Genomic DNA, 14,268 nt, shown 5'->3' with positions numbered 1-14,268 from the left:
ACTTAACCTGTTCTGTACTGAACTCTGAAATTCCCATAGACTTAATACACAGGCCACCAGGTTCCCATTGTTTCAAACTTTTATCTTGCCCTGACACAGACAACAAATAATGCAGTCATACCACAGATTAAAAACATTGCAATTGCCTTAAAAAGAGGAACATTGCCTCTATCAAATGTGTCTAGCTTAAAGGGACTGTACAGTACTGGTTGAGGTGGGGATTCATGTTTTGAACATTCCTAAGTGAGATAATGAGAAACCTCTTATGAAATATGAAAGAGCATGTAATTTTAAGAAGGATTCAACGTTTGATGAAAATTGGTTTTCAAATGGCTGAGATATCAAAAAAAAATGATAATGATAAAAGGCGACAGGCCACGCCTTTTATTAGGATCTCTTTGTTTCACCTTGTTTTTGGATCTCTCAGCCATTTCAAAACCAATTTTCATCATATAAACTTTTGATACCCCTTAGAATTGCATGCTCTTTGACATCTCATTGAGTGTTTTCTGAATATCTCACAAAACGTTATAAGCTAAATCCTCACCTCAAGCAGAACTGTACACACCCTTTAATATAACCACATTCATTACAAGTGAAAAAATTGCAAAATATCAATGAGCTGGCTGGATTAATCTATTTTAAAGACAAAAGAAAACTAAAGTTTGATGTCTGGACTAACTTCTGTCCAAAGTCTCAAAATGTTGCATGATTTAAATATTCTCTTCTTATGAGCATGTTCATATAAAAATTTGATGTTATTACACACATACGGCCTATATGACATGCCTTACCTCTTGCATTTTGACTGCAATTACACTTCAAACTTCAACTTCATTAGAAAAGGGAAGGGACATTCCGAACTTTCTGTCCTCCTACACTTGGAAATAAATAAATATGCAAGCTCAGAACACAAATGACACTCCAACATATGAATTGTGTGAAATTACATATTAAAATGTAACCTCCCTCATCTTCCAGCAAAGATTGCAATGATCCAACACTGATACAGTAGAAACTTGGTATAACGAGATCATTGGGATCAAGACAATTTGTTCTTTATATCAGATAGTTTGTTATATCAGTATTCAGTAAACAATACAAAACAAGGGAAATAAATTCATTGGGACTAGAGAAACTACTGTAGTTTGATATATCAGGTATTTTGTTACTAGTATATCAGATCTCTTTATACCGAGTTTCCACTGTAGAAACAAAATAAATGCTAAGACAAATATTCCTTTTTCTTTTACTCTGCGTACATGGTATTTATTAGAAGTGCTAGAAATCTACAAATCATTCAAGGTTTGATATGTCACAACACTAGAAACAGAAATGGAAGTACAAAGCTGTCGCAATGTGATGATCACACACCAATGATTATTTACAAATGAAAGACTATCGCATGGTAATCATACTATGAAAACAAAGGTCAACTAAACTAAATGATTTGTTTTCTCGCCATTGTTACATCACTAGCAAATATATCTCTTTATCTTTTCACCATACTAATGGGAAATCTAAGTCATAGATCTTGACATTGATCAGTACTCTGAAAATATTAACTTACTAATCAAGGCATGTCAATAGTCTGGACGGATATATTATGCACTGACATTTACAAGAATTGTTCCCTTAAATTGATCTATTAACAAATGCTTCCATATCAAATGTAACTGCAAAGGGTAATGATACCAGTGGTAGATAGGTCAAGCCTACGGCATCAAATACTGTATGATTTCCAACAAAAAAAAAAAATGATCAGTGGTCCCTTTATATGCTGCCATTCAAGTACAAAAAAGAAGAGAAAAATCAAACCAACAAAAATGTGAAGAATGTTTAACTGTCCCTGTCATCTCTTTTTTTTTTTTCTTTTTTTTTTTTGATGGTGTTAGTTTAAATGGACCGACTCTGGATACATCAAATCATAAATTTAAGATCCAGAAGTCTGTTCACACTACACAGAGTGTAGAACATCTAAAAGCTTATAGGCTTGTTATTTAAGATGCTGGTCTGCATATTTCAGGTAACCATGGTCATATGATCAATGTGCATGGCTCCCCCACAGAGACCACACCATCTCTGCAAACCACTTGATATTGGGATAAATTATGCATTCCTATCAAAGTGCTGCAAACTCACATAGGTATTATGAAAAAATAAAAACCAGTAAGTCCGTTTGATGGTTCTCCCCCCAGGCAAATCTAATTTCTGGTTTCTCTACACCTTTAGAGTACAAATGGACCACACAAATACCTTTAGAAATGACACAGCTGATCACTAGTTTGTTGTTTTGTTTGTTTTCTCTAAAGCATTGTTCTTTCATCAAAGATCAAATACATGCATTTAGACAGGAATGTTGATAAGACAGGTTTGGTTTGTCCATACAATGATTAGCTCAGAATGAAAATATACAACACCTGTATTCTGAAAGATACCACCATGTATTGCAGATACTGAGATATTTGTCTATATACATTGCAGAATCATTTCGTAGTCCTCCCTCATTTTGTTGTCCCACGTACAAAATTCTGTCCAGGACATTCACGACAGAGTGACATACAAAAGTATCAAAAACATGCCAGAGAAGTTACTCATTTTACCCCAAAATCATCTTCACCATCATAAACAATGAATAATCCAAAATATTTAGATCACTACACTGAAAACTTTCAGTTAATGACTTGTATCGATTGAAATATCACAGTACATGTATCTTCTCATCAAAATGTATGTTACCACTTCCCTTTAACTTGACTTTGCTGCCACAATACCATAATTTTTTACTGATAGAACAAACAGACCAGCATGTGGACCAGGAAGAGATCAATAACGGCATATTCATAATTACAAATGCTTTATAAAACAATGCACAAAATAATGCTTACTAAAGATTTAATGCAATATGTACATGACATTCCCATTAAATATAAAGCAAAAGTCAGGAAGTAATTTCCGAGATACATCTCACATTAACAGGATTTATGTATATTAAACTGATATTTCTTCACAAAAGATATGCTTCCTAAATTCATTCATTTTTGTGATAGAAATATCACAAATATTTCCAGGTACATAAATAGAAATTGTTAAAGGGATGGTACAGTATTGGTGGAGATGAGAATTGGGCTTTTAATTTTCAGCAAGATACCAAGAAAACACTTATGATATAGTACAGAGCATACCATTTTAGGAGGAATTGAAAGTTTATTTGATGAAAGTCGGGTTTGGAATAGCTGAAACATCCAAAAACAAAGTAAACCAAAGCGATCATAATAAAGTGTGGGTCCCACACTTTATTAGAATCGCCCTTTTCTGGATATATCAGCCATTTCAAAACCAATTTTCATCAAATAAACATTGAATTCCTTATAGAATTACATGCTCTTTGATATTTCATAAGAGGTTTCTCATTATCTCACAAAAAAAATGTTAGAAACCTGAAATTAGGTCTCAACCAAAACTGTACGATCCCTTTAACTTGCACAGGAAAGTAGTCTTTGCCTGAGCATCAGAAGGAATCATATTCACATCTACTGTATATGAATTCATTCATCAGTAGATCACACAATATGTGGAAATATACATCCATTGTGAACACAGTTCATATAGCACAGCTACAGGCTACACACTCTTGTACACACATATCAATATTGCATATTTGCATAGCTGATATTACACATACACACACACACATACACACACTCACATTCACACACCCATTCTCTATGTACAGACAGATATTGTATTACTCTTGGAAAATAAACATTTTTTTCTCTTAAAGGCAGGAAAGATAATCTGTTTAAATATATCACAGTAACAAATATATATATCAACACAATTTCTATCAGATATGAATACAACTTGTACATGACTGCACCTTCCATGCAATTTACATGTAATTCATCAAAATTTCATGAGCACAGCACATGAGAAAGTGTGCAGACTGCAAGCATGGGTTTCATTCTTATTCCAATACAAGCAATTCAGAGGAGGTACCCAAAAGGCATATTTTTTTTTTGTTATTTCATGGCAGCATTCAGAAAAAAAAAGAATTTGTTATATTTTAGAAACAGAGAGAGAGAGAAATATGCTTTATATTTGCTTTTAACCCATATCAGGCTAAAAAAAACCCCAGGATATCCCTTAGTTGGTTTAAACCTCCAGAGGTCACATATGGGATATCCAGAAGATGATGAAGTTGCTATCGTCATTGAATGAATTGAATGCAGTAGATGAAGACAATGTTTTTTTCCCTCTTTAAAATGTTACATAACTTGTCCATATTGCATTTCTTGTTTGCCAATAAAGAATACCCAATAGTTGTTTTGAGAGCTGTCCATTTGAATGCACTGATGTGGAAAAGTAACTGGTCTCTTAAGATGCCGTAAATGCGTGTGTGGTGGCCTGATTTGGGTTAATGTTTTGCACATAAAGAATGTGTCCTAATGGGACACTAAGAGCACACTGCCTTTGAAATATCTTATCCGTGGTGAACTTTAGAATTAGCAATGATTTCTTCAGGTAAATATCTTGTCATGTCTGACCACAGAAATACTACCATGGTCTGACCTGACTAATGATTGTCAGTCAGTCAGTTTTATATTGTCCATTTTTGTTCAAACATTTCCTCTGTTCTTTTTTTTTACATCGCAAAAATGTTTTCAAAACAATCTATTTTAGAGCTTTCGTACCTTGTACATGATGTTTGTAGAACTAAAAAAATGACAACTAATTTATCAATCTCCAACAAGGCAACAAGGAATATATCACATCACACAAAATGACAACTGTGCAACATCATACAAAATGGTAATTATGTAACTGGGTACACATGAAAGATTAACCACATATCACAAGAGGAAACAAACAAACAAACAAACTGTTACATAAAAATGTTTCTGTATCTAATTAGAAATTACAAGGGTTAGCCATTTCAACCATCCCTTTTCTTTAAACACATTAACACTGGGTGATCGCTATTGTCAAGCACTGTTTTTTGAAGTCAGTAGCACACTTTTTCATAAAGTAATGTAGGGGATGTACTGAATACATTACTTTACAGCTGCAGCGGATCAATGATCTCTGCAAGAAATACTTCATAAATACATTCTCAGAAATCCATCAACATTCTACGATGGACTGATTAATCTCTCATCTAATTACTGAAATCCCAAGCTGACAAATTTCTGAAGTGGAGTTGCTTAATTTCCCTGCAATGTAGGCACTGAAGCATCAAGAAAATTGATTTCAATGAAGAGGTGATTCTAATACTCTGCTCAGTGCTCAACAGTTGGGCAGACGTTTATGAGAATATCAATCAGCTCGGAACTGATTTAGGAATTTTTGTTTATATCACTATGAATCCATACAGCAATTTATAAAAAGAGCTACACCTTACATTACAAAGCCAGGTTAGCAGCAGAGTTTGTTCCATCCTAGATGAACAGGTAGAAAATTCCAGGGACGGCTGCATTCATCATCTCAACACAGAGACTTAATATTGTTCAAGGTACGATTTGTTTGGACTGCTGACGAACAACGTTTCTTGTGAAATGCTTGGAAGACACCAAAAGCTGATACTGAGGACATGAGATAAAGTTGAGCTGGAGCATGCTTGTTAATTAATTTTTGAAGTCATGATGCATTTTGCAAAACTGAAGTCTTTTACATTAAAAAACTGGCATGCATGCAGGAATAGGTCACAGGATAACATGTGAGCCCTGTGCTTAATTCTGTCAGAACCATGGACAGCTACACTAATACTGTGTATGGGCATTTCTAGGCAGTGGATCCAAAAGGGCTAATGTGAGTTTGTTTCGTTGCACTATTAGGCTGACCAATAAAAACCCAAAAACCAAAAAAACTCTTAATCCTTAGAATGAAATAAGCTACTACAAAGTCACAGATATTTCCTAGAAACTGTTCAGATGCACATTGTGCCCGGAGAATTCTTCAACTGGGCACTGTAAAAGAAAACAATATTTTCAAATGTTAGCGTTATTATGAGCAAGTGCATAAACTTTTTCTTCACAGTACAGAGCAGCAGTCTCCAATGGTTACACTCAAAACTACACCTGCATCATGTACAGGAGATATGTTCATGAAGAGGAGCATCAATTTTCCCCCTTTTTCCATCAGTCCTCCAATCCATTGCTGTTACATCATAAATCTTCTGTTTCACTCTTTTGTCAGTCCATGTGTCCTGTTTGTCTGTCAGGTCACATGACAATGCAGGCTTTGCTTCCTCCTGAAACCTTCTCGCCGTTGGTGTTTGTTCTGACAACAGTGGAGCTGTTACTTCCGCCAGACTTGGATTGCTGTAGGTGCATAAGCTACAGGAAAAGAGAAAGACAAGAACACAGCATGGTCAACATGGTGAATTGACAAAGTAAGATGCTATCACAGCTAGATTTAATCTACCGCCCACATGCTAAGTAAATATGCTCAGTTACACCAATTCTGATATTTGACTTGTGATCTTGTTTTCGATAAAGTGGATTAGTTAAACCATTATTGTATTTTCCATGAATGATCCCCACTTTACTCTCCTAAATCTAATACTTCATCAAATCCTTCATGCTAGTGATTTAAAACCAAACATATTTTAGCTAGAACAATGCAAAAGAGTCAGCAATGTATTGGACAGACCTTCTGTGTGATTACATTGCAGTTCCCATTGATATGACAATAAAAATGTGAGATATTGATTAGACTGTTGCCAATGAGACAAAATCTTCTGCTTGACTGCATATTCCTCCTCGATTCCAAACTTTGTCTCTGGTATATATATTCTGAAGTATTATATATTCTGTTTGACATGATCATAAAGCACTATTATTTACTCAGCCAATCTGTCACAGTGGGCTTGTTGATGTTATTTGCTTTTCACTTGTACAGATGAACAGAACTGATATCAACTTTCTGATGTACATCCAGTGACAATGGAACAGTACATTTGAATGATTTGCTCCAACACAATTGTTGTCTTGAATGAAAGGCAGTTCAGCGGTAAAAGTTCAGAGGAATTTGAGAACAAAATTATGACCATATAAATTTGAAGCAAGCTATAAAATATGACTGCTTCTTGGTATCTAAAATGAGCTTTTTGTAGGAGAGATATGCTCCTTACTGTGGTCCCTAATTTGGGGGTCTTTTTTTTTTTGGGAGGGGGTACCTTACACACACATTTCATCAATTTCTTCAAGATACTACTCTACATGCACTATGGAGATAAGTTCTTAAACAGAGGGAATATTCACTCTTTCATTCTAATTCCACAAAATCAACAATGTTTGGTCTTTGTTACCAGTACAAAACATTAAAATTCTTCATGAAGATGCATCATGTTAAAATAAAAGAGAAAACATTTTGAAGGTAACTGTTGGATGTTATAGAAGACTGATTCACTATCCCTTAGATGGTCATAATTTTGTTATCAGATTCTCACTGTAACTCTTCTTTTGTGGTCATATTTGCATATGATTCCCTTGGGAAGTGCAATATACAGTAGGTGACCAACGATCTGGGAGATGGGTACTATATAACAACACAACCTAGATGAAAATCAAGGTGCTATATAGGCTACTGTCTTTTGATGCGTGAATGTGACATGTTGCTCGTGCTTTGCTGACAATTTATTGGCAGTGACATGAAATTATCTTAACTGTGCCATGATCCTGCATGCACCAGATATATAATATTATATATATATATATAATAACAGTCATTCATTTTGATAATTGGCAAGACAATTACTATTACTGTATGGAATGAAAATGAAAGGACAAGACAATATTCACTAGAAAGCCGCAAGTGGAGAAATATAATGAATGCAAAGACGTAAAGTATCAAGTCATGACATTAAGGCAAAAGCAATGATGTTCAATGTATGATCCAGGGGAAGGCAGGATGATTAAAGGAATGCATGAGTGACATGTACTTTGAGCACACAATTAGGGTTTATATTTTCATTAATTCATAGACATGGAGAATAGCATCTTTGATAGGAAATTCAGGAGAAAATGTGGTAGGTATAAAGGCAAGTAGTATGAAATTCATGTCTCTCTTTGCCATCATGTTCATGGTCAAAAGAGAAACTGAAAGTTATAGCTGCTGATTAACTGAAATATTTCTCAAAATTAAAATGGAAGATAGTGATCTTTGATAATTCACTCATATCACATTTATGCTAACAGCATATATTACAATATTTCCAGCATACACATGAAATACTGATATTGTACGTTATCTCATCTAGTCTTTGAATATAAAAAGTATCAGTCGTTTGCACATCCTAATAAAAAAAAAGGATTGAAATCACAACTGAAATGGATTGACATTACAATTGCAACAAAATGTTCAAAACAAAATCAGGTAAATTTGCCAAGCAGTTAATACTGAGATGAATGCTGACAACTCATAGAGCATTGCTAATAAAAGGTAAACATGCATTTCTTTTTTAGGTCTTTGCATTTGACAGTCATTGGCATATAGAATCACTAGCAATAAGTGGTGAAAATGCGTGTTAGTAGCAGCTAATATTATAGTCAATTCTCACAATGCATTCAGACCTTGTGAGTAGTTTCCCACTGACAGCTGTGGAACAATCCTATAACTTGAGGCCTGCTGCAACTTCGCACACATGTACTAATTGTACTTTTTAATGGATTGGTATGAAAGAATTTCTGTAGCTGACTACTTGTGAACAGTCAACTGCAGGATTGGGTCGTGGGAATAATAAATTTGTGCAAATGATCACATTATGAAACTCATTGTATGCTGACTTCCTATTTCACAATGAAATTCCTGACAACAATAAAGAAGATCTCATATTAAAAGCTGTTGGACAAACATTCTCAATAGGATATTGATGGCAGTGCTCTGCACTGAAGTGGAACTCTACTCCATATCAAAGTTTTTCAACCTATTGAGGACCCACTGACTTTGCTGTAACACAAATTTCCCACAGACACGTGCCCAAGTATACTTAGGACAAGTTTCAACAAGCTAACAGAATGGTGCCAGTTTCATTTAATATATGGGCCATGGCAAGTAAGAATGAGGAAGTTTGGGAATTGTACATAACATGTCATGCTTCCACAAAATGGTAATATTCATCACATCAAACACATTTAGATTAGATGGTCAATGTCATGACCTCACAAGTCTCCAGTATGTTATGAACAAACACAAATCACTTCATTAATCATTGTAAAGATACCACCCTGCCCCTTAAAACTTTTAATATGGTACAGTCAATATATCTCGAGAGCACACTGATGTAATGAATAACTTTTTTTTTTCTATTTGAATTGATTAAAACTATTTAATCTGTGTAGATCTGTGTTTAGGTCAGCGGAAGACTGGTGCGGTAATGACATTATCACTTCATCTAATTTGCATGGAAGACTGTGACTGATTTTGTGAAACTTTTGAATAAAATTTCATGCTACATGAATACACTGAAAAGACACGATATCCATCATATACTTTCATCAACTGATGTGTCATGAGTGATAATTTAGGTGTACAGCAATGACAGTACCAGCAGTTTAAAGCCATCATACAGTGAATAATTTGCACATGAAAGCTTCAAACATACATTGCAATGAAAGTTAACAAAAAAGTGATCAAAATGAAACCAAGTAAATATGAAACTGCTTTAAAAAGAGCTCAAAATACAAATACTTAGAAACGAGTGAAACAAAATAATTTATTTTTTTTTATTTTTTTTTTTTTTTAGAGGTGAGGCACCTCTTAAGCTTGGATAGAAAGCAGAGACAAAAATATCAACACAACTGTCTGATTATTCAGAAAAAGGGGCATATCATAACATTGCTCTTTTCAGCAACTGAAGTTTATCTGGCATATACTTCTTCAAATCATCTGAATTTCATCACACATTCTGCATCCAAATTGATGATACAGTAATGGCAGCATGACAACATCACACATATCTGATACACACATATAAACACACAAACACACACTCACACACTTGAAATATTGAAGTACATTCAGAATTTCATAATGAGTAATAGTATATGTATGATGATAGCAGTTTAAAAGAGGTAAACTATAGATCTTTAGCATAATCACTGAATGAAGAGAGTTGCCATAGACCAGTTTACTAAATTATGTCTAGAGTTTTTAACAACCAAAGATATGCATGGCACAACGTGGCCAAAAAAAAAAAAAAAAAAAATCAATAAGCACAATGAATTCCAAATATCAAATTGTATTTTGATGCAGTAATTCAGTGCCTCATTAGTAGGTCCCAACAGGAAATATTAATTAACTTGAATATAATGAACTGAATTTATGATTAACGTGACCACAAGGACGTAATCATTAATGCTTATGAGTATATGCAAGCAACCAACAGCTTTAAATCGTTTTGTATTTAATAGAAGGTTTACATTGACAAACTGGTCTATTCAACTCTGAGGGAAAGATATATTTTCTCTTGACATGCAGATAATCATCAAGAAGGATTAAATACTCAAATGCTTGGCAGAATCAAACAGATATAGATGGAGTTGGAGAGAGAGAGAGATAGAGAGACAGATCCCATATAACCCAGTGAGAAGGCATGCAAGCAAAATTTGAGGTTGGAGTCGATATGGGCATTAACAGCGGCAGGCATCTCCAGATGGAGAAGAAGACACACATTTCATTCCAAATTTTCCTCACATTTGCGGCAAAAGGCTACATAACAGCACAAACACCCGACTGAGGTTTCTTTCCCGTAGCCGCCGCTTGAACCTGTTGCATCTACAAACGAGAAATACAAACAGGACAGAGTGTGACAGGGGACTTGGTCTCTGTACGTGGTGTGGGCCAAAACATAAGTGTGAACAGCGGCAAGAGAGTAGCAGCGATTGCTGAGAAGACTGGGGTATTTAGCACATGATTCAAGGATAACAATGGGTGATTCACTTTCAGTGAACTTTGACCTTGAAGGTTTTGGACTTCATTCTTAGGTGCATCTCAGACCAAAAAAAAAAAAAAAAAATGATATACATACATATTAATCTTTTAAAAAAAATCCATGGGCAACAAATTGTTTGCCAGCGAAAAATCTACAGCATGTTTAATTCTTAATCAATGTACAAAAGGTCTTCACCTCATTACTTAAATTTTGATCAATTGCCCTGGGTTCAATACCAATACAAATGTAGAATACAATACCCCATGGACAATGCCCAGTGGATCGCATAAATAGTGCAGAACATGCTATGAGTGTGTGTGGGGGCATGTTTCTCACTGCCCATCTATGATACGTATGTGCAGCTACTCAATAGCTTTGTGAATTGGCCAATAATTTGATATGATTTGAAAGAAATTACAGTCATTAGTCTTTTATCCAATTCATCTTGTTTTCATCATACCTATGAGTCATTTTATATTCTGTTAATACTGCCCATCTTACAGACTGTAATTGGAACACACACACACAAAAAAAGGCTCATTGATACCCTACCTGCAGAGGCCTAAACTGAGTTCATCCAAGTGTAAATACTGAAGTCATATAACGTCATATAAAAACGACAGCCATTTTTTTGCAAGACTTCTTGCACAAAATACCTCTCTTTGCTTTTTCTCTATAATTTTCTCTTCGTTTTTGGTTATGATTTGAAAAGTGCAGAACATGGCAACACAACAGAAACCTTTTCTCCTTTATCATGACAGCCAATTATCATACAGTAGTTTCAGATTGTATCAGAGCAAAGTCTGAACAAAAATGTAGTGCAGTATATATATATATATATATATATATATATATATATATATATATATATACATATATACATAATTATTATTATTATTATTATTATTATTATTATTATTATTATCATTATTATTTTTTTTTTATTATTATTATTGTTTTTTTTTTTAAGAATGTGAGGTGAGGGCTAAAACACTGAGGTAGTTTTGACATGAAAGACAGTCACAGTACAGTATAACAGATTTGTACCACCCCCCCCCCCCCCCCTTTTTGGAAGCAGCTGACTAAAACTTAAAAATAAGCATTTAAAATGCGGAACATGTTATGAATTTGTTGATACAGTTATCATGTCAAGATACAAACATTATAAGAACCACACATCTTTCTTTCTTTTTTTACCATGAATATGCAATTATTCATCCATCCCACACAACCAACCTCTTTTTGGTAAACATTTGTGATGGAAAGCGGGCATTACATAATAGGCTGAGATTTGGAAAGAAAAGATATCTGAGATCATACAAATCTTTGCAAACACACTGCAAAGCTACCACCAAATCCTCAATGCCCCTTCCACATCAACATTTTTTTTTTTCAGGAAATAAACATAACAGGGATTTGAGTAGAAGAGGGGAAATATAAGATTTTGTCAAATGATTGGTGTCTTGATACCTCCTGCTCGTAAAGCATGAAAGAACAAGGCCTTATTGCCAAATATTGGTATATAATCTAGTAGAATTACATACATTCTCACAGTCTGCACATACAGCCGTAACATACACTTTCATTAAATCTTGTTTGCCATACACCTATGGCAAATCACACACTGATACACATCACAAACATTAAAGTCTGTTCTTGCCATGCAACCATCTCAGACTGGAAAAGGATAACAAGATGTTGGTAGTTGGGAAAATGCCCTGTAAAATCAACATGCAGTTAACATCTGGGAGAAAGAAGTAAACACACAAAAAATATATATATATCCAAACAAGAGCTCCAATTGAATAAAGTGTCTGAAATTACATGGACAAAAGAAAAATGTAACAACAGACATGTGAGTACATACACAGGTGTTAAGTTGAACAATTTGTTGAATTAAAGTGAGAAAATCTACATGTCACTGTAACATGTTGAAGTGCATATCTTTTTTTAAAGGCAAGTATACACATTCTGCACACATCAGCACATTTAGATTTTTAGGCAAAGAAAAGTTAAGTGAGGAGTAATCATAGTTGCAGCCTGTGTTACATTAGCACGAAAACAAGGTATGGTGCTCAAAGGCATTAATAGAGTGTAAACATGTTGAGTAATATTATTTACAGTTTAACATGAAAATACCCAGCATCTCTTGAGAATGACGCAGTGGCATTTTCAAGTATTAACATGGAAGCATGCATACTACATCAGTGCTACAGGCGATGCAAGCATGTACATAGCGCTTAGTAGTGTAACAAAAGTTGACTTAGTTCAGTGCTGTGAAAGATAAAAAGTTAGCTGTGCTGGGAAAAGAAGCATATGTTACTCTTTGCTATTATAGGAAAAAGCTTATCATTTGTTCTCCCTAAAGTATTGGAAGTGTCAGTGGGCGGAAGAAAGCGTGAATTTTTGTTCTTGAGACTGCAAAATAGAGGAAACTTATGAGCGATGAATAATAGCTGCGAAAGTCACACAGTTTGTAGAATCCTCCCGACTTTTTTGTTTTGATTGGAGAACAGGAGCAAGTGTAAGCTTGGCATGAGCCTTGACATGAATAAGTAGAGCCAGCGAGTGAGGGAGAATACACAAGTGGGCTACAGATTCTTCTCCCCCTGGGGGGAGACGGGTGGGAGTCGCCATGGTTTCTTACATCGGGTGAGGCAGATCTTCCGTTTGCCAGGTTCGGAGATGGCGCGGCATTGTGGCCATTGGAGGCGGTGGGGCCGTTAGCCGAACCCTCGCTCACTCGATGATCGGGATCTAGCTCAAAACTGAACACGCTAACTGTGTCCTCCTGTTTGTGTGAAATGATGAAAATCAGATACCGGGGTACCAACCTCGGGGAAAAATTTTGCAAAGTGCAAAAAGGATTTCAAATGCATTGAAGCAGCAAAAAAAAACAAACAATTGCTTCATTTCTATGATACAGTTTAGAGTCCCAATTTACGGGAGATTTTCACTGCCCATCAATAAGGTATCACTGCTCCATCAATAGCTGGCCCATGAAAAAGATGGATGACATGCTACATTTTACCACAAACCACATCCCAAGCATGGTTCTGGGAATGTATTTGTGGTGCAGGTGATGTTTATTGACACTCCATTGCATTTTGCACAAACTCCTATCTAAATCACCATTTCTGACATCTACGTGGCATTCACAGAAAACAAACAAACAAATAACTTCAATCTACAATTGGTAACCATGTATACAGATAGGCTTCTTGTGTTTTCTACCAGTAATACTCTCTCTCCCTCTTTTCTCTTTCTCTCTCTCTCTCTCATCTCTCTTTCCATGTCTTTCATATTGTGCAAATATTGCTTTAAGACCCCCCCCA

The 14,268-nt window shown here is 35.1% G+C and overlaps 1 protein-coding gene across 1 annotated transcript in view; it reads right to left on the bottom strand.

Annotated features, from left to right (window-relative positions):
- Positions 1–5,882: 5,882 nt before the first annotated feature.
- LOC140233113 (kinesin-like protein KIF28P) overlaps positions 5,883–14,268 on the bottom strand; it is a 51,617-nt gene continuing 43,231 nt past the window's right edge. The window contains exons 25-26 of the mRNA XM_072313227.1: positions 13,581–13,724; positions 5,883–6,335 (exon numbers count right to left, since the gene is read on the bottom strand). Coding sequence (XP_072169328.1) covers positions 6,222–6,335; positions 13,581–13,724 — 258 coding nt within the window. The 3' untranslated portion in view covers positions 5,883–6,221. The remainder of the gene's footprint in view (positions 6,336–13,580; positions 13,725–14,268) is intronic.

This window comes from Diadema setosum, chromosome 9, assembly GCF_964275005.1.
Source record: "Diadema setosum chromosome 9, eeDiaSeto1, whole genome shotgun sequence".
Lineage (NCBI taxonomy): Eukaryota > Metazoa > Echinodermata > Echinoidea > Diadematoida > Diadematidae > Diadema > Diadema setosum.
This window is presented reverse-complemented; position numbering and strand designations above follow the sequence as displayed.